This window comes from Aptenodytes patagonicus, chromosome 2 (genome assembly GCF_965638725.1).
Source record: "Aptenodytes patagonicus chromosome 2, bAptPat1.pri.cur, whole genome shotgun sequence".
In the NCBI taxonomy this organism is placed as follows: Eukaryota; Metazoa; Chordata; class Aves; order Sphenisciformes; family Spheniscidae; genus Aptenodytes; species Aptenodytes patagonicus.
The window spans coordinates 43,436,579-43,458,343 of NC_134950.1; the positions used below are offsets into that span (position 1 = coordinate 43,436,579).

Consider the following 21,765-nt stretch of genomic DNA (forward strand, 5'->3'; position numbering starts at 1 on the left):
ACAGTTAGGAGGGAAGACAGTTTCACAGCCTTCAAAAGGAAGAGGTTCTCCTTAAAATTGGTAGTGGAGAGACCTGTGGGACAACTTTTCAAAAGTATGCTGTAGATACTAGGAACTGATACGGTTTCCAGGGGGAGCGTGGGCTATTGCTTGGAAGGGTGATGTACTGAAAGTTGCTAAACTAACAGAAATCATGTACGGTTCAGAAGTCCCTGACATTAAAGTAGTTGGAGGTCAGAAGGGTATCAGTGAGAAATATCACACGTTCGTGACCTGTTCTGTACTTTTGGCTATTACTGGAGGCAGAATACTGGCCTAGATGTACCATTAATCTAGCCCGCACACCTAGTCTCATTTTAAGATGTCTTGGGACAAAGGAAAATAATACTCCTTATGAACATCAATTGATTCCTGATCATATTAGTGTACAATCTCATAGGCACCTTTAGGATGTATGTTTGTGTTTACTTGTACATATACAGGATTTGCTTTTGATTTTATTATAAAAATAACATGGTCCTATATGCAGATTAAATAGTGACCAAAGTTTGCTTTCACAGAAGCATCATCACTTTAAAAATGGATGCAGATTATTCTTGGGGAGCGGGTGGTGGTGTGATTCCAAAATACATGAAAGCACTTTTGCAGGTTTTAAACATTCTAACAGTAATTACAGTATCAACGTTATTTGTATCACAGCCTCTCCAAAGTTTTTAGAAAAACATCTATGCAGTGCCATAGAGATTCTTAAAAAGCCCATAAAACCACAATCATCAGATGGGTTAACTCTAGGCAGCTCTTGTTTCCTTCAATTTAGTATATAATCAGGAATCCTTTGGAACATTTAGTAACCAAAACTGAGCTCTCAAGATTTAAAGTGGACCTAAGTAATTTGAAACATGGAAAGCCCACAAAGAGATGCTGGATAGTATTGTGATTTTTTTTTTTTCTTTAAATTACAGACTATTAGGTCACGATAAAATAAATGTTGGTAAGTTCATGTTCTACTTTTCCAGAAACTTAAGAAAAAAAAAAAACAGGCAGGCACGATAACCTTTTTCAGAATACAGAAGAAAAATTCTATGTAATACTCTCTCTAGTGTAGCATATTATGAGTTATTTTCTAAAATTAAAAAGCTGGTTGTCCAAATTTCATGACTGTAGTACAGCTTTCAGGAATTGCGAACAGTCTTATGATCATGAAAAAAAATATGTTGCATTTAATAGTCAAATCTATATAAATACCTATTTTTGTATGATGGTTACTGTCCCACAGCAACCTAGTGGGTTTTTTCCTCCAAATGCTTGCTGTATTAATTAATAAAAGGTATATATATTTAACAGATGTTTACTAGTGGAATCCATGTATTTACCATCCAGAAGAAAAGAAATGGGTTTAATCATTTTAGTGCATTTGTTCCCCTTGCTACCCATATTTCACACTAATTTGAAAGGATCGGGGGTTTTTCCTGCTCAACTTTATGCAATTTCAGTAAGTTTCTCTGTTTTGTGGATGTTTTCCAAAAAAACCCAACAAAGAATTTGTTAAAATTTTGAATTGATGAAATATCTTAATTCTTGTATTTTTCTACCTTCTGTATAAGTCTTTGCAGCATAATCGTTGTTCTGCACACAGTAGATATTACTAATGTGCTGTCACTAACAGTAGACTACAATGGTTGCATGGTTTTAGTTTCCATGCTTATGTTGAATTCATCATGTTCTTGATGTTAGGCTGTTTCCCCAAGGGGTAAAGTCTTATGTGTTAATATCTCTAAGTCATTCTTATGTTTATACCTAAGATCGCTGGATAGATATTTTCACTGTTTTGCCCACGTCATTCCATTTTCCTGCAGCAGCTTTCACAGGCAGTTCTGCTGCTGCATGCTTGGATTTGGTTGTGTCTTCCTGCAGCCTGTGCGTGCTCTTGCTGCTGTCCTACCACACTCCCTCAGCCACCCCTCTATTACTGTAGGCTAGAGCTTGAATCCATGGAGAAGGATTTCTCTGAACTCAGCTGCCTGCTATAAGGAGAAGTCCTGAAGTTCAAGATAAGATAAATACAGCCTTGTATTTAAAAAAAATCAAAAAACCCTATCTGTTCTTTTGTGATTAGTTTGCATATGTGCAGGTGCTCCCCTTACATGAAACACTGCTGTACGGTAGGGCCAGTGCCTACATCTTTGAACGGTTATTTACAGTAACTGTTGTCCAAAAATGCAAAAGGCCAAGTGGCTTCACCCACCTCTCAATGCCATCTCATCCCCCGGGGGCCTCAACTTGGAGCCCTTTGTCTTTTCTCATCTCTCCGTCAGCTTGCGAGAGAACGGGAGCTGTAAAACCCCGGCCGATTCCCGGCTGCTGTTGGGTGGTGTACCTGTTGGCTCTCTTCCTCTCGCTGTCTGCTGTACAAAAGGCCACGATGGCCGGAGGCAGGGCTCCGGGGGTTGAGATCTGTGCCTCCTGCCGTTTGGCAGTGCTGTGTTTATAGACAGTCGTGCCAGGTGTCTTCATTGCTTAGGGCAGAAACATGTGCGTACATGTTGCTTGCTGTTCAAATCTCTTCCAAATTACACAATAAAACAGGCAGAAAATTAAATGAAGTATCACTTTGTGAAAGTGCAGGCGCGAGCTGCTCCTGGCCTAGGCAGGCTCCTTGGTCAAACCCACCTTCTGGTTAACAGTCTCACCCCAGCAACACCCATTCTTCCTCCTTCTTGTCCTCTAGATCAAAGCCTCAGCTTGAGCTTCCAGATGCAGGAGAACTCGGGCTGCAGAGGGACACCTCCCTTTGTTGCCCCCTTCCCCCTCTGGCCCCATCCAGCCAAGAACAAATGGGGGAGAATCAACATCTTCCTACCAAAGACAGGATTCTCCTTCTAAACGTGAGCAAAGGTGAACAGGCTTCACTGGTTGTCTCCTTTAGAGTGATGTGCTGTTCAAATAAATGCAGATCAGATGGCCTGTCAAGAACAAACAGTGATGTAGACCCCTGCATCAGTCAGGAGACGGATTTTAATTCAACACAGAGAAAGGCACCCTTGAAGTCATCAATACTTCAACATCTGTGCCAGTTAAGCATGGATTTTTCTTACCTGCTTGACTGTTTCTATTGGTGGGATCAATTTCTCCAGTTGAGATCCTCCCTTACTGAAAGTTAGTTCTCCGTAAGAGGGACCTCTGGAAGTCCCTGGTTGGCAGCTAGACCTTCTGCCACCTGCAGCTACTTTGAGATGAGTCTTCTGCTGCAAAAAGTCTAGCATTTTTCTACAAAGTCAGTCAGACCTACCGCTCACTCCAAGGTCAGTGCAAGTGTGCAGTAGGCACATTGATCCTTGATGATCCAGGAAGGATGGCTGAGCCTTGCAGGGCTGCAGGTCGCAGCGTGCTGTCCTGGAGCGCTGCAGGCTCTTGGCCAATTATGCCCTCAGCCCCTTCCAACAACTGTCCCAGCAGAGGTGTCTGAGGAAGGAGGGTTAAATCTGCACCTCCACAAACTGCACTGCCTAGCGAGAGGCTTGTGTGTAACCTACAGCACAAGGAAAGCAGGAGGAGGCGAAGTGGTGCTCCTTCTTCGGTTGCCTTAACCCAGGGATAGATTCCTTCATCTTCAGGAGCTCTGGCGACATTTGCGCAATTTTAACAGCCCCGGCTGAGAGGGGCAGACATGGTGAGATTTGTAGTTCAGTTCTGCCGCTCTGTAGTGGAGGTGCTGTCTGACTGTCACTTTGGCTTTTCTGAGCTACAGAAGAGTTGACTGTCTCTTGCCGATGCTTCCTCCAACTCAGCTCCCCCAGCTATGCCTGACTGCTCGAACAGAGCAGGTTTCCTCTGTCAGTACTTTTTTTAGTCAGGTGACTATTAGTCACCTGATACAATAATTGTGGCCCTTCCAGGCACGTTCTCCATAGAGGCACCACAAGAGATCTCTTGTCCTTCGCTCTGAAGGAGTCTTTACTGTTGGCAAACCTGAGAGAGGTTAGACTGGGGCATCCTGAGCTTAGTTTGCTCCGTTACCACCCTGAGCAGCAGCAGCTCCTGGCTTCCTTGGGCTGCATGTGTTCATCCTCCTCCTTCCCAAACCAGGATGCCAGTCTGTGTTTCACCTTTCCAATCCTCACACCGCGCTCCCAGCTAGGACATCAACTCTTGCCCGCGTATTTCTCTCCCGTGGCCCTGCTCCCTTTCATCAGCCACACCAAACCTTGCCAGCTCCTTCCCATCAGCATCTAAAACGCCAAGACGGGAGCACAGGTTTGGGAGTGGCAGGGCTACAGCAGCCACTGAAGAGGGAGGTTGCTGCTTCCTCAAGGCAGCACGTTGATGGCAGTGGCGCCCGTAACGGCTCTTGCCCCACAGCGTGAGTGAAGAGCAGAGCTGGGAGATGCCATTGCTGCAGACAGCATTAGGTGGTGCGGTGATGCGCGTGGCACAGTTCGGGAGCCCTTTGCCTTACACCACTGCCGGTAGCAGTTGGGAGGGTTCACAGGCACAGCCTGGATGGACGTTACTGTCTTCAGAGAACTTGATCCTGTTCATGTGAGTACATGCTCACCTGGGATCTGTGTGGACAGCACTTCTTAAAGAATCACAGTTTCCATAGGGTAAGTAACAGCTTTTCATTTTGCTTCCGTAAAGAAATACTGAAAACCCAGGATGACTCTGTAATACTACTAAATCCTTAATCAGTTCAACCATTATTATGACTCTGACGTTTCTAGGACCCTTCCTCTCGTTTAAAACTGATTAATTTCAGGAATTGAAGCTAGATTCACTGTTCTGTATACAAGGCGCAATGACAGATACTGCGTTCTCATTATTGCTCTCTTATTTTGAAAGAAAATAACCATGAAACTGGTGTTTTCCTTTACTGTGCTTGAACACTCCTAAGAAAAGCAAGAAATGCAAGTTAGGAGGAGGATTATTGGTTGTATTTGTGTAATGTCTTCATTATCCTTTTAGTTTAGATACCATATAATGTTTTAAAACATTTTAAAGTGCAGCTATTTTTTCAGATTTTTAAAGATGAACTGTGAATTTTTACAAAAAGTATGTTACTCTTTTTCAGTATTAAAAACAGGAATAAATGATTTAGCTTAGGGTTTGGGGGCTTTTTTTTTTTCTTTGACTCCTTAGATGGTAGATATTCAAATATTGTCTAACCTGGAATTATTTGGGTGTTTGGAGAGTTAGCAAAATTAGTGCCTCACGGATACTGGAAGATCTGATAAATTCTAAGAATGATAATGTGACAAATTATAGAAGTCGTATTTTGTTATTAGTTCCCAAGTGGGTTTTGGGCATGTGCATGTGACAATGCTTTATGCTGTGTGATGCTTCTCTATTTCACGTGGAGAATAATTTGAGCTTTGTTATTCATTAAAAATTGTTCCTAACTCATCTAGTTAAGAAAACTTAATAACACTATAAGCAGTTACGAGAAGAATGGTACATCTTTGTCCAGTATTCTGCCTCAGAGATTTTCTAGCACCAAAAGCTTCTGAGAAAGGTGGTCTAAAAATCAGCATTATCATAGACAACTTTTGTATTCTGTGCATAAGAAAAGGTCTGTTATCCAATAGCTGATTTATTGTCACAAAGCATAGGAATTTTTTTATTTCACTTAATCCTGTCAAATGTAGCAGATGTTTTCATTATTCATGCAAACTTATCCCCTTTTGTGTGTATGTTTTGTGTGTATATTAAGCGCTCTGCTTAATAATGGTCTTGTAGAAGTTGAGATGCCTCTAATTGTGGGTATAGCATTGCCCTCATCTGGATCCACTGCATTGTGATTTTGCTATATTCATAAGGTAATGAATAAAAGTACCTGACTTTCCTCCTTCATTCTCTTCAGCATTTTAACTAGATCTGGTGTTTATCTTGCTTATTTACTTGTTCAGTTGCTTCAGTTGCCCCTGATACAATGGTCTTTCCATGCCTCTAATGGCCCGTCTCTGAGGGCATCTGCTTTTTGCTGGAGCGACTTTAGATGTGCAGTGAGAATTGAGCACCATAAGCATTTAAGAAAAAATGTTGAATACTGTTGAGAGGGCATTATAATATTTTAGACAGAATTTGGGTTTTTTTTTCCAAACAGGAAATGGTCTGTAAATACCAATAGTGGAGGAACTAAGTCCACAAGGACTTAGTCCATTACATTTATGTGGCTGTCTTAAATATTGTCTACTTATTGTGAGCTACATTAGTAGAAACATCTGGATAACAAAGCTCTTCCTTTCTGCTGCGATAGTGGAAGATGTTGAATAGGCATCGCAGGGTAACTAATTTATAAGGGTCTTGCTGGGAGAGGGAGTGAGGAGTCATCAGCATTTTCTCCCTGAAACAAGGTGATTTGGGGACCTCCAAAAGAGGAGGTGAGGGTTGTGCCACCTCTCTTGCTCGTTAGTTGAAAACAAAGCTTTCATTTTTTTCTTTGGGTACTGGAGCTGTTTCTACCTCCTGCCTGTATGTACAAAGCCCCAAATAAATGCTCCTCAGCTGTCAGAGAGCTTCAGTTGGTTGCTCTGAAGCACTTTAGCCTTTAATAGGTGTTTGAGGATGCCAGTTTGGTCACGTTCATGCTTACCGGCAGAGGAGGCTGGGGCTGTGCGAAGTTGAACTTTACTGAGCTTTACTGGAGTGAATGGGAAGGGAGACGGGAAAATGGTTTGTGCGGGGGGAAATGTTACATTACTCCGGGGCTCCTGCCAAATACCTTCAGCCTGCTATGCCACATGGGGTATGTGCACTGTATAGGGCTTTGCCCTTACATATCTGGAAGAGTTGGAGGGGATGAGCCTCCCCGTTACAATGAGGCGCTGAACATGTTTTCCACATATACCTGTCTCATCCAGGAGGCCTTCTAGCAGGAAAAGGAAGGCATGCTGCAAGTTTACAAAAGGATGGTGGCAGGGAAAAGGGAGATACAAGGGAAATTCCAGAAAGGCCCTCTGGATTTGCTCAGGCACACCTAGACTTGCCCTCTATTGGGATTTACCTGTAGCATGTACATCATTAAGAGGCTTTATTATTTTTTTAAAATTAATTTTATTTTCCTTTGCAGGTCACCTTTTAAGCTGCTATTTCCTGTATAATTAAGCAGAATGAAGGCATTAGGTTCTAGTAAAGTTGGGCCTAATCCAGAAATCTTCTCTTATTCAGTCCTTTCTGAGTAAGAAACTCAAGTCTGGGCCCAGCATTTTACGTGTTTCACTGTTATTTCTAAATTATTTGTGGTCTGTGGATTTTTTTTTTGTTTTGTTTTTAACTTCATTGAAAACTCCTTTGCTTTTGTCTAATTTTATCTCTTTATGTGTTACTGTCCAGCGTAGCGTTAGTTGACATGATGTAAGTATACTGCAAATTGAAGTGCATAATTGCTACTGATAATGCAAGAACGATTGATTCCTACAGTTTATAATTAACAGTACATAATGTTCTGTGCATGGGTTGGTTCTATCCCTTTTAACTTTTCCTTTCCGATTCTTTCCAACCCCCGGTCTTGCCGCATCCCAGCCTTTCTGAATATACTGGTTTCGCTGGAGTCTAGTCCATTCTTCCTTTTGTTTTTCAGACCAGTAAAAATGGGAAGTACTGGATTCTGGTTTCCTCCAAGAAGAGTCAGCGGAACTGGTTAAGACCAAAATCTGAGGACTTTAGTGGGCAAACATCAGGTGTGCATTGAACAGAGGCTGCTTTAATCCTGCTTTAAGTATATACTTCTTTAAAAATAGTATTATATATAAGCTTTTGTGTAATGTGTTTGTTATATTTGATACTGCATATAATCATTCATCCTGCAGTTGTGAAAGCACCAATAAGAATGGGGATTTTAAGTGATAATATGTTGAGACACAGACAGGCAATATTACTCATAAAATTCTTTCAGCTGGTCTTTGGAAAGTGTAATATTTGAGGATCAGTGGTTTTTTAAGTTTTATCTCCATTGCTCAGTCTATATATCCACAAGAAAAAAAGAAAGTGGTTATTTGCTATTCAGAGATCAATACTGAAGTTCTTAATTGCCTCATCTGTTGAGAAATGGTACTGAGATAATAGTGCGTACATGTTTTTTTAATAAAACACTGTTATTGTCAAAGATTGGATCCACACTATATTTGTTCTAATGATGCATTTTTAAGGACACTTAAACACAGTTCAAAGTCAGCTTAATTAGTTTTGATCATAGAGGAACAAAACCTGAATTCTTCATCTGTGAGAACGTTCTGAGTTACATCTGGTACAGCAACTAGGTTACCTGAAGTTTTGGAGAAGATAACAGTAATGTTATATTGGCCTGAATATAGGATGGCCTCCAGCCTGAGATGTGATCCTTGCATTGACAACAGGAGTGAGAAGTTGTCAGAGTTGTTAATTTAACAGTTAAGCCTCGTATGCCGTTCCACAACAAATGCTGCTTTTGGCCTTACATCAGACCCTGCATATCACCCTTCTGCATGGCCTAAGATCCTGCATCTCCCCAGCTTGATGCATGTTCATTTCCTCCCCTCCTGCCCCCAGCTTACCAGCTCACCCCTATCCTCGTGTCCTTAGATCTTCCCAATCCCCACGCAGCGCTCTCTGCACCTCCCTGGCCCCACAGCCCCATTCTAGTTCTGTCCGTTGTCCCTCCCCACGGCAGCTCACCCTCCCTTCCCACATCCCACCGGCTGTGCCTGCTTCCCTTGTCACCGGCTGGGCATGGAGGCCACTTGCTGCTGAGCTCTGGACCCAGCACAGTCAAATTCACCACATTCCCCTGCAACAGACTCTGGAGGTAGTTTCTTTGCTCTTTGTTGCTAATGCTGCCTACCCCTCTCAGGCTAGGTGTGGATTTAGCAGGGAGGCAAAAGGGGCCGTAGCCCATTCTTACCCCTTGAGACCGTAGGTGCCTTAGCCACGCAGCGAGGGCCACAGCTGCTGCACTGTCAGCCCTGTGCAGCGGGTCTCATATAGGTGCCTGTGTGGTATAGATACACCCTGTGTAAGCAGAGTGGGTTGGATTTTTTTTTTCTCCCCCAGAACTTCATTTGTGAGGAGAGATTAGGCTAAAACAAGATTTCATTCTATATTCAGGCCAATATGCATAGAAGACCAGTGTGTTCATTTACAGGAAAACACAATTTTATTACCAGATTCTAGTTAAAGCATATATTGAAAAATCTCTCAGTCCACAAATTTATCACAACTTTGATGTGAATCGGACCCTCCTTTTGATTACATCGGTGGCTCCATTGAAGTTTTTGTAACTGGTCTTCATTTACTTTTATTGCAGAAACACTTTGGTCTCAAGTCTCCAAACTGTTTCATTTCTTCACTTATGAGCTAGAAAGCTGCCTATGAGACAGAAAATAAAATTAAGCTGATTCTTTGAAGACCTGTCCCTATTCCCACTCATGGTATTGATGTCTCCAGGCTTCGTCCCATGAGTGGGAATGAGTCAGAGACAAATCTGAAATGATAAGAGTCCTTAAAGAAACACCTTTGCTTGGGTATCTTTAAAGAGGTTAGTGGTTCCATATAAAATTTGGGGGAGTAAAGGTGGTCTTACAAAACTTCTTGCTTGAAAAGAAAGTAGCATAGTTTAACCTGCCATTCAAGGACTATAGGGTTGAAAGGCAGCAGATTTCCATCTTGGTGTGCCAGTGTTTCTCTCCTCTTGTAAAGACAAGGGAAAAGTTTTGGGGAGGAGGGAGGAAGAGGCATAGACAAAGACATGCTCCGTGTACGTGTTTCAAATGGAAATCTCAGTCTGAAGCTTTCATAAAATGCAGACATTGAAGAGGCGCATCCCCTTCTTCCCCTCCATGCCCCCCCACCCTCCTGTCCTGCTGTGCATTGAGAAAAACACAGGCTCTCCTTCCTCCCCGCTTTCTTCCAGGGCCACGCTGGGGCTCTTGCAAGGACCGTTTCATTTTGTCCCCATTGCACCTGGGCGCTGCTCTCTGCTCCCCTCTGGAGCGGTTGGCTCCCTCCATCTCTACTGAGCCTCAGCAGGGGAGAGAGGACAGCTGAGACCGGGGCCAGGCTGCCTCCAAACTATCCAGCCTCCCCTCGCTGCCAGCGGGGAAGAGTCCGTTTTGTTTATCAGGGAGGTGGCGTTAGGTTGGAGCAGCTGCGGCCTGGTGCGCCCTGCCCGCCTCCCAGCCGCCCGGCTCCACCTGTCCCAGCAGCTGCTGGCTTCCCCTGCCCCGCTGCCGGGGGCCGCGGGGGCGGCCGGCCGATGAGCCCCCGGCCTGGCCGCTGCCCCCGGCCTCGGTGCCACCCGGCCCAGCCGCCTCTCACGCAGCTGCCCCGGCAGAGGCCGGAGCAGATGGCAGCTGTGAGCCGTGACACCCGGGCTGGGGGGGGGGGTGTTGCTGCTTTTGAGGGACAAGGGCCAAATTTTGGGGCTTTCCAGCCCTGCCCAACGCTTGCATTGAGTGCCGTCTTCCCGCTGTCCTCCTCCTCGCCCCTGCTGTCGCAGACCTCGCACTCGACCCTTCCTGCAACGAGTAGCACTGGATTTTGGTATCTAGAGTAGCAATTGTGCTCCAATGATGAAAAAAAGCTGTCAGCTACCCCTTACAAAGGAGGGCTGTTGAGTGCCCTGTAATGGCAGGTGCCCAGTTGCTACTATACACTACCAGATGATGAATTTAAAGCCGTTCGCCCACAAGACAGGCATGAGTGTTATGCATCTCCTTTAGCTGAAAGCCTCTGTTTTAGTTCATGGTTTGCGATGCCCCGGCAGGACTAAAAGCCTCCATCCTGAGCTAGCCTAAATCTCAACACTTAACAGCCCCTACATCTTGCAGGATAGCGTGAGGAGGGTGGGGGTCTCCAGCGCTGGGCTGATAAAACCCTAATCTATCTAATCTGTCCCTAATTCATGGGATTTCTGTTGTTAATACATCAAGTCTCTGTTAGCAGAGGGTAAGTTTACAGGAGAATTTCACCTGGCGTTAGCAATCATTTGCAATGCGTACATTTTACTAGAGTAGATGTATAGATGTGCAGTCATCAAAACGAGGAGGTACGCCCCAGAACGTGAGCTTTGCCCCCCCAGACTGTCAGCATGGGTATTGCTGCTTTTCATGCAGGTTTTCAAACATTTCGAGGCTTACAGATCGTCGCTTTGATAACTGTGTGTGTGCCTGTGTGCGTGCATGTGTGCGTGTGTCTGTGCAAAGACCACAGGCACGGCTTTAATTCCTTTGAAATCCGAAGCTGCCAAAAGCCGTCTGGGTAGGTAGGCTCTTTGCCTGATGCCTCCTGTAATCTGACAAACTTTGCTGTTCTCCGTCAGTGCTTGGTGGGAAAGCTGTGAGGTGTGATTTCAGGGCATATGTGGATCTGTTCATCCTGAGCAATGCATTTTAAGAGTTGCAGCAAATAGTGTAAAGAAACCTACAGGTATTACATTAGACCAGCTGAACCTAATTTTATTTTTAAGTTTTATTCAGAGCATCACATAGCAAGTAAACTTCAAAATCTAAGTTTAGTTACAAACTAGTTGTTTCTTATTTTTTTTTTCCAGTCCCCTTTTGCTTTCTTTTACGACCACATGAAACTTGAGAAGCCATCTAAAGCTAAATCATTTAGTGGAGTTGGGCAATTCCCAAGTGTCCAACAAGAAGGCCTGGTTTAGGCTGCGATGGCCACTGTCATTCCTGGTGATTTGTCAGAAGTAAGAGATACCCAGAAAGTCCCTTCAGGGAAACGTAAGCGTGGTGAAACCAAACCAAGAAAAAACTTTCCTTGCCAACTGTGTGACAAGGCCTTTAACAGTGTTGAGAAATTAAAGGTTCACTCATACTCTCACACAGGAGAGAGGCCCTACAAGTGCACACAACAAGACTGCACCAAGGCCTTTGTTTCTAAGTACAAATTACTAAGGTATTAAACTCTATTTATCTTTCAGATTATATTATCTATTTTATGTTGGCCGTGTTAAGCCGTGTAAAAGTATATATTTGTGTACGCCTTCAGCTGATTGCAGAGAGGATGTGTTAATTAAAGTAGCCATTGGATTGTTTCTAGAATTCTAAATTACCTAAGTTTGCAAGCTAATGTCTTTGATTTTGTTTCTTAATTTGTTTTCTGCTTTTGTTTTCTGTTTGTTGTTTTTTTTTTTAATGAGCGTAGAATTTTCATTTGTATAAGGAATTGTCACGAGAAAAAAAGAGTATGGACTGAAAATTTTTTGGCTATGGACTTTAACACGAGTACTTTCATACTTGCCCATATACCCCTGTTACAGTAGCTAAAACCCACCAAAACTAAAGTGTCAATTTAAGAGAAATGGCTCGCGTTTTGCTATATTTAAATTTGTCGAACTGTCTTTGTAGTGTCATGCTTTCAGTTAAAAGGTTCTGTTGCAAAGCAGCCCTTAGTGTAGTATTTAGCTGCCATTAAAAAATGAGCACATGTGTTTTTTGATCAAAATAATTACTTACAGAATATATCTGTGTTTAAAGGCATATGGCTACTCATTCTCCTGAGAAAACCCACAAGTGTAATTATTGTGAGAAAATGTTTCACCGAAAAGATCACCTAAAGAATCACCTACATACACACAATCCCAACAAAGAGGCCTTTAAGTGTGAAGAATGTGGAAAGAACTACAATACCAAGCTTGGGTTCAAACGTCACCTGGCTTTGCATGCTGCAACAAGCGGTGACCTCACCTGTAAGGTATGTTTGCAGACTTTTGAAAGCACAGGAGTGCTGCTGGAGCACCTAAAAACTCACGCAGGCAAGTCATCGGGTGGAGTGAAGGAGAAAAAACACCAGTGTGAACACTGTGATCGTCGGTTCTATACCCGAAAGGATGTCCGTAGACACATGGTAGTGCACACTGGAAGAAAGGACTTCCTCTGTCAGTACTGTGCACAGAGATTTGGGCGGAAGGATCACCTCACGCGCCACATGAAGAAAAGTCACAACCAAGAACTTTTGAAGGTCAAAACAGAGCCAATGGACCTTCTAGATCCCTTTACCTGCAATGTTTCTGTGCCTATTAAGGATGAGCTGCTTCCAGTGATGTCTTTACCTTCCAGTGAACTGACATCAAAGCCATTTACAAACACTTTGCAATTAAATCTCTACAACACTCAGATTCAGTCCATGCAGAGTTCTGCATCTGCACACCAAATGGTTGCCACATCGTTACCATTGGGAATGCCTTGTCCAATAGATATGGAGTCTGTCCACCCTTCTCACCAGCTATCGTTGAAATATCCGCTCGGTACTACCTCATACGCAATTTCTATGCCTGAAAAAGAACAGCCATTGAAAGGGGAAATCGAAAGTTACTTAATGGAGTTGCAAAGTGGTATGCCTTCTTCATCCCAGGATTCTCAAGCATCTTCATCAAAACTAGGGCTGGATCCACAAGTAGGGCCACTAGATGATGGGTCTGGGGAGGTTTCCCTTTCCAAGGGCTCTGTTCCTATTAGCGAACCTCTAAACACCCCATCATTGGACTTTTCTCAGCTGTTCAACTTCATACCTGTAAATGGCCCTCCCTATAATCCTTCTGTTTCAGTGGGAAACCTCGGAATGAGTTATACGCAAGAGGAGGCACATTCTTCTATGACTCAACTTCCACCACAAACCCAGGATCCACAAGATCCTAGCAATAGTATAGGTCTTGGGTCTCTGCACTCGTTGTCAGCAGCTTTCACGAGCAGTCTAAGCACAACCACCACCCTACCACGATTTCATCAAGCTTTCCAATAGGATGTACAAAGCTGGCTTGTTACTGTCTATTTGTAGAAATGCCTTAGGTGACCATTTTTAACTTAGTGCCTACTATAAGACATTATAAATTCTCTGCTTTTGTACAGTACCAATCTCATGAAGCCAGTAAGAAATTTAAATTAACTTTTTAAAAATGTTTTGAAAGTGTTTATTCTCAGCTGTGTTTACTTGTTTTTTTTTTTTAAAAGTCTCATTGTATTGTTTTCATTTTCACTGCCAATTGACACATTTAAAATGTTCAGTAGAAAGTCATCCCAAGCAAACTCTCAACGCTCATCCCTTTTTTAAAACTTTTTCAACCATACCAGCTATTCCGTTTTATTGATGTCAGTGGTAGAACTACCGCTTCTACCTTTTAATATATTCTAGTATTTGCAAAGAATCCAGTTAAAATATGTATCACAAAGGTTCCTGAAGATTTGGGAAAAAAATTCTCCAGTCCCTTTCCAAACAAATCCTCTTCCCAAATGGTGACACATCTGATCTGTTCTATAATGACAAATCCAAATTTTTTAAATAAATATAGAATTCAGATTTTTCTGAAAACTTGTGTGTGTATATATAGAAGTCCATATATACACATGTACATATATATAGCATTTTGACTTGTATTGAAGTCATTATAAAAGGTGTTAAGAATTTTGCCATTTTCTGGCTTAAATTTTTGTGGCCTGTTATGGATAACGGAAGAAAAAAAATTAGTTTAATTCTCTAAAATCATGGCTGAACAGAATTTCAACAGAGAATCTCTGCTTGCCTAAATGACGAATGTTTCAAGTTGAATTTGGAACTGTGTTGTTGTGCTTTCATGACTCTGGTAGAGGGAAACAGGCAAAATTAATGGCTGATCTTGAAATATAAAAGTGTTGTAATTTAGTAATGCAGAATATTTTGTCGCAGTTTTTGTTTTAATTCTTAACTTGCTGTTTTTTCTCTTTAGTAGCATAGAAAGAGTACTGCATAGGAATCTTCCAATAGTGTATTCACATTTGTAGGCATCAGTCTTCTCCCAGCTGCCACCGCCAAAGGGTGGATCAAGTCCAGCCAGAAAGTGTGTATCTATTTTCAGTTCAATACTAGTGTGCAGTCAGAGAGTGAATGTAAATTTGCAAATACCAGTTTTTGTTTTTATTTTTTTTTTTATTGGAATGATCTTTTCAGTTGTGTTACATGGTGTGTTATGTCCTCCTAAGCAACAAGTTAGATGTTAATCACACTTTCTACACCTGGGTACTTGGTTAGGGACTTTTTGCCCATTGCCAAGATTTAAAGACAGGACTCTTAGGAGTGAAGTAAAAGCATATTGCTTACACCACTTTTACCTAATGCAATATATTCTATTCCCCAACCCCTAATAACCAAAAGAGGAAAAAAAAAAAACACCCAACCCTGTGATGCATGAAAGCAAACTAGATTTGCTGTAATTCAACAATAACATTCTTTTCCTTGTCATTTTTGTACAAGGAATTAAAAAATAGAAATCACGTACATTAGTATCTCTCAAACAATAATGAGGATTCATACAAGGTTTTAAGTGGTTAAACTAAATATACTTCACAGAAAAAAAAGTTGCTCCCATTTAAGGAGCTCATGCTCCGGATGTTTTATCAGTAGCTCCTACTTTTTTTTTTTTTAATTCTAGGAGCAATATGCAGGTGTAGTTTTACTATTTTATACATATGTGTATTTAAATTTTATTACTGAAAGATAACATTTTTATAAATGTGTTTGTGTTCCAAAGGCATTAAAATAAGGATGTATTAATAAGGAAAATACCTTTTGAAATTCTGCAAACTACTCCTAGATTTTGGGTTTAGGAGCACGTTATCTCAAAGTGGGCTTTTAGCTCTGCTTCATGACTGCTTCCTCTGGTTTCTGTGAAACAGATTGCTCGCTTACTTACATCTCTAGTTGAATGATTTGTTCAATATTGCTTTTTTTCTCGTCACCTTTCTAAAGGAAAAAAAACATAGATGAACAGAGCACAAGGTGAATGCAACCGAATGTAACTCTAGTTTAAATCAGCAACCGTAACACATCTAGGAAGAACTCGTGTTTATTCTCAGTCTATTAAGTCAATCTGAGGTGAAGATAAATGGACTTCATTCCTCCAGTGGGCCATGTCCCGCGTGGAGCCGAGCTTCTGCAACTCCCCCTGCAGCAGAGGAAAGTTGCGAGTGCTCGGCATCTTGCAGCCGGCCGAGCAGCATGGCCGGGCAGCGCTGCCCATCCTGGGCAGCCTCTGGCACACAGATTTCCAATCCGCAGTGACTGTTTATCAGTCTCAGTTGCCGATTAGACTTGATTAAAAAAAGAAAACCCAACAGACGCTTTGCCAACACCTGTTTCTTAGCGCGTAGCCAGAATCCTTACTACTTTGTTCGTGCCTTAGCTTCCTGAAAAGGGATTGACATTTCACTTTGGAGTTAGACGTACATTTCACTTGAGAAATAGGGACCTCAGACAAGATATTGAACCTCATTCAGTCAGGGTTTCAGTGGGTGGCTGCACCGAGTGTGTTTGCCACTGAACTAGGATGCACGGTAATGTGGAAGCAGACTGACACCGTAAGCAATACTACCACCACCGTAGTGCTTTTGAATATCGCTTAGGCAGAGTCGTTATTGGCCACTACTAAAACGTCAGTTTTCAAACCCTGTTTTCTCGATTTCAGATGGATTCTCGGGGCGGGGGGGGCGGGGGGGGAGGGCTGGCTGATCATGCACCACTCTTTGTGCAACTTCTAAACTTCTAGTAAGGTGGTTTTTTTTTTTTTTTAAATATATATATTTTTGTGTACTTGTTGCTTGTGCTTTATTTAGTAGTAAATTGTGGAATAGAGTGATTTATTGTTAATTTGGCAGTAGCGGTTTTTAAAAACCATATACTGACTGAAACATGAGCCAGAGCTGATTGCTTTATTAAGCTAATAATGAATGTTAAGAGTACATATTTTCAGGATCATTTGCCTAGTGAGCTAAACATGTATTATAGGCCAATATTTTTTAAAATAAAGCTTGGTCAACCTCTATGTTACACATATTACAAGATATAGCACTTTCAAAAAGAAAACCTAAACCTTTTAAGAAAATTTCTTACAGGTTATGCTTTTTATTATAAAACCTTTTATTATAATTTGTTTCAAGTGCCATTAGATTACATATATGTAGGCCTTTGGTATAATGCTTTGTGTACAAAATGGTAGACATTGTAATTTTAAACAGGTACATTTTTACAGTGTTTTCTTATCAATTTGCTATATTGCACAGAACCAGTGTGTCTTTCTTAAGGGTTTTACAATGGTTTTTACTAGGTTTACATGTTTCAAACTACACTGTCTTCTACCGCCATTTTGAATACCAGTCAAAAAAAATTAGGAGTTTGTCCTCACCAATTGCAAACTGTGTCCTCTGGAGTTCTGGATGGTAAACTATGGCAAAATGTTTAACATGCAGTATTTGATACAGTTGGTTTTTTTTATCATATCCTATCATCGCTATGCTGCTGTCTGAAGTTAACTTAGGGCCTGATCCTGCATCCGTAGAGGTCGAGGGGAGCAGGATTGCATCCTTTGTTATGTCTGTCTCATACACTGGTTTAGCAGCTCATCCTGTATTCTTCTCAGTCTATAGATAAGCCTCTGAAATAAATGTACTTACCTGGTAGTAAACCGTATAGGCTTAGCTGCCCATCCTGCATCCTCCCAGTGTACAGTTAAAACCACAGCCTACTTAGCATCACACTCAACGTACAAATAACGCCACAGTAGTTCAAAATGTGTTTGGATAGTCCCAAAGCTTTTACGCAATAAGGGTGTCTTACTTTTGTTGGAAGGCAGTGTCTTTTGATAACAGTTATCTAGCCCTGGAAGTGACACAGAACTATTGCTAATCATATGTAAACACTTTTCAGTATAAGCTTCAGTGGTACAGTTGAACCAGAGTGAATGTTTATCTCCTCAGAAACACTCCTGCAATATTGTTATATTGGATCATGCTGCTAATGTAACTTGGGATACAACTCCTCTCATGGTGCTACAAACCTCCCTGTCTCATTCAGATGTATTTTTACCCATAGAAAAAAGGACTATACTAGACCTATAGTTGTATGATATATTTTTATACTGTGACTTAATTTGTCATTAATGAACTTTGTGCAACACCACAATGTATTCATAAGCACTTGCAAAAGTAAAATTTTGGACATGCAAATTTAAACGCTGACAAGCCCAGCTCTTGTTCACGAAAATAGGTGACTGCTAGTTAAAATTAAATGTGGGCTTTTTATATGGTGTGGAGTGAAGAACATACTATATATTACTAAAAGCCTTTGAATTTAGACAAAAACTGGGAAAAGTATATTGGGGAATGATGACACACCCAAACCTGACTCGGATTGCTGAAATTATATTTTTAGCTAGTGGAAAAATTGTTTGGACTTGTATGCTAAAATGTTTTAATGATAAAAGTTTTGAGTCAAAAATAGAGAAAAAAAAGAACACAGAAAACCCTGCATTCCAGACTGAATTTGTATATGTTTCTTGCATTTAAAATTTGCTATCCTGTGATATGGGAAATCGAGTTGCTTATCATGTATATGTACTTTAAAATGTATTCACAAACTACTGTTGTATTTGTATAAAATATAGACAAAAAGATTGCATATATATTTTTGTGTATAAGCTCTGTAAAATAGCAATCACATTATGAAGCTGCAGCAGAACTTCATTTTAAACATTCACATCCAAAGAAACAGACTATTTATTGTCCACATACCCTGATTATAAAATATACCTTGCTGCTATTAAACAATAGTGCTGCAGCTTCTTGTGGCCTACAGTGTTATGTTTGCTGTACAAAAATATGTGAACTCCACAAAATATATCAATAAAATTACAGAATGGTTTTAGTTAATGAATAACTTACGCCTGGCATTTCAATAGATAATCTTGATCTACGTGTTTGGGATTGCAGTAAGTAATCACAGAATACATCCAGTTTTGCTGGGTGTAGTTATTCAGAGTTTGCAAAGGTATAACTGTCTTTCTAATTTATGACTGGTAAAATGTCAGTTTTTCAGAAAATCTTAAAGCATAAGTATCTGCATTTCATGATTTCACCAAGGAACGAATTGGATGATGCTACTATGTCTGTGACAAGACAGTTCTGAACTGAAGGAAACAATTGAGTTGCCATCAAATTGCACTTTGAAACACTGTGAGACACTGGAAGGTGAGTTTGGGGTTTCCGTAGTGGGACCGCTCGTTTGGGAGACGTAGGTGAGCGATTCTCCATCACTTCAGGTTAACGCAAGTCATTTACGTAGATCGTTGTAGTTTGCAGGATAAACTGTAAGGGTGTGGCGTGTGCTAGACACAGTGTCTAGGTTGTCTCTCTGAAATATTTCCAGGAGAAACCCCATTGCGTTGATCCCACAGACCTCCCGTGGCTCTGCCTGTGACGCTGCCGAAGAAGTCTGACTCTAATGCATGGGGGGAAGAGGTGCTATGCAGCCAGACGAGCAGCCTGCTCACAACTGCAGAAAGTTGCCTCTGTGCTGGTTCCACACAGTTGTTCCTTAGCGTAGACTGTTTGCCAGGAAAGTAAAAGACTAACATTTCACGTTTCATTGCTTTTCGGAACATATTTTGTTAACAGCCTCAGCATTGTCTGTGTTTTCCTGCTTTTGGGTTCCTCTCTTTTCCAAGTCTTGACTTTTTAGATTTCTTGCTGTAACCCAGTCTGAGAAATGATTGTTACAGAGAGTTGTTGGCTTTCGCCTTCTCCATACACAAACATTTTTCTTTTCTTGTGATCCCTACTCCTTTCCTCTGAGCTGACTTACCACTTCTGTGTCGCAGGTTTCTAACTTGCTTAAGAGGATTGGCCTTATTATATTGAGAGTCAAAAGCTCTGCAGATGCTCTACGATATGAAATACTCTGCAAAACCATTTATTACCACCCCTGAGAGAAAACCACCCCATTGTCTCGCTATCATAGCTGGTCTCACCCACCATTACTGAATTAACATGTCCTCCTTCCAAACGGACACCCTCTAGAAACTCCGTCAGCCTCTGTAATAAGTGGAGTAGGGTTGCATGGATGATATCTATGTCATATCCAGACATCTCTAGGTGCAGTCCCTTCAGAGCTTTCCTTGGTAAATTCAGAGCCACAGGCATCTTCCCTTCTCTCTCTGCTGTAACAACCCTGTTCCAAAACTCGCGTAAGTACAGGAAAATGGTCCTTCAGTATTCTCTATACCTGGTCTCACTGTCCTCCAGAAATGGAAGAGAAAGACTATTCCAGTTTCCCCCTTCACTCTCCTCCTTTTTCTTCCCATGTGTAAGCATGCCCTAGGATAAAGAATGTTTTTTTTGACAGAGAAATCCAAAACTGTGATGCAGAGCTGCTGCTGGACTAGCAAGAACTGAGCAGCTACATGCTGTTGGCTTCCCCACTTTGCAAATCAAAACATTGTATTAAATCGGATAGAAATTAAGTTTTCCAAAGTGGCAGTTGCTGTAGTTGGCACAGCAAGGGTTTGCCATCACAAACAGGCAGCAAGTAGGATAGCCAGATAAGCTCTATTAAAAAATTTAGTCTGTGCTTGAAAGTTTGAGAAGTGTATTAGAGGATTAACTGCTGCTTATCATTATTAGCTGGGGCTGTTAGCAAATAAACAGCAGCGCTGTTTTTCTGTGTTTTGAACAACAGTGGAGATAGTGGTGTTGACAATGACAGACCCCAGCAGTAGCGTGAAGTTTCAAGTTCCTGCTCGCGTGCTGTATCCCAGGGAATTCAGTATAAACTTCCTCTACTCCTAATAAAGGCGTAACATCTTACCCAGTATTTTTATTTTTACATAATTACATTTATTTGTTGTAATGGCCTGTGTCTTCAAGAAATGAATGTTTTCAGAGAAGTAAGTATTTAACAAAATACAATTAACAGTTGTGTCCTTCAATGTCATCGTCATCCCACAACCTTGTCTCCTTCGGGGATGTTTGTGTCACAAAATCACCAGCTACAAAGCTAGTTTGCCTCAGAGGGGACTGAAGAGACATCAGCTGTCAGCTGAGCACTCTGAGAACAGGACTAAAATAATGCAGACTGTGGCTGGTTTGGAAATAATTTGAATTGATCCTTGATAGTTTGCCCATGGCACTGATTTTCACTGTTGCACTGAACTGCAGTGTACAAAGAAGAATGGTTTAGTGTCACTTCCGTATAAATCGGTCAGATCTCTGCTTGACGCGTGTAAAATAATGCAGAGTACCTGAATAGTCACAGTTTCTGAAAATGGGTATGTTGCTTAAACTTTTGTAGATGTATGTGTATATATATATACATATGAATGTGTGTGTGCGTGTGGATCTGTCTGTGTCTGTATGCATGGGGGGGAGCAATCAAACCTGGAAAAGTTGAGAAATGAGTTTTATTTTGTTCTGGTTTACCTCAAAAAGTTTAAGTCTAAAGTTTTTGTGTTTTACAAGTCCAAAATGAATCATGCAGTTTGTAAAGGTATCTCCTAGTTAACACAGCGTGTGGTTTCCCAGGCAAGTTGGAAGAGTTTCTTCCAAATACTTGATTAATCTATGAGGGACAGCAATTTATCTATGGGGCGCACAGACTCCCGCGACGAAGGTGTTTGTCAGCTATCCTTGTGTAGTATTAGATACAATTTCAGCAGAAAAGTTCTGTAGGCTGTGCCTTTGAAATTAAGCTCACCTCTGGCTTGTTGCCTTTGTGTTAAATTGTTACACACATGGTCATGGATAAATCCTTAAGTTCCCTTTCAAGTACTTAGATTGAAAATGAAAATAAAATACAGGCTCTGTATGGTTAAGGGGCATGCCATAAATGAGCAACATCCGAGCTCTAACGTAGGAATATCAAATATCAAACATTAATGACAAATAAACACAGACTGAACTCCCAAGCTCACTGAAGTCTGTCCTCACCTAAAAATTGTCTCCTCTTATTTTGTCAGCGTCTGGCTCCTCATGCCAATAAAGT

The 21,765-nt window shown here is 41.4% G+C and overlaps 1 protein-coding gene across 2 annotated transcripts in view; it reads left to right on the top strand.

The window, feature by feature from the left end:
- PLAG1 (PLAG1 zinc finger) overlaps positions 1-16,384 on the top strand; it is a 50,278-nt gene extending 33,894 nt beyond the window's left edge. Inside the window, exons 2-4 of one of the 2 annotated variants that reach the window (XM_076329689.1) lie at positions 7,577-7,676; positions 11,522-11,880; positions 12,462-16,384. In XM_076329689.1, coding sequence (XP_076185804.1) covers positions 11,639-11,880; positions 12,462-13,725 — 1,506 coding nt within the window. In that variant the 5' untranslated portion in view covers positions 7,577-7,676; positions 11,522-11,638 and the 3' untranslated portion in view covers positions 13,726-16,384. The remainder of the gene's footprint in view (positions 1-7,576; positions 7,677-11,521; positions 11,881-12,461) is intronic. The other variant, XM_076329690.1, reaches the window with a different exon arrangement.
- The last annotated feature ends 5,381 nt before the right edge of the window (positions 16,385-21,765 follow it).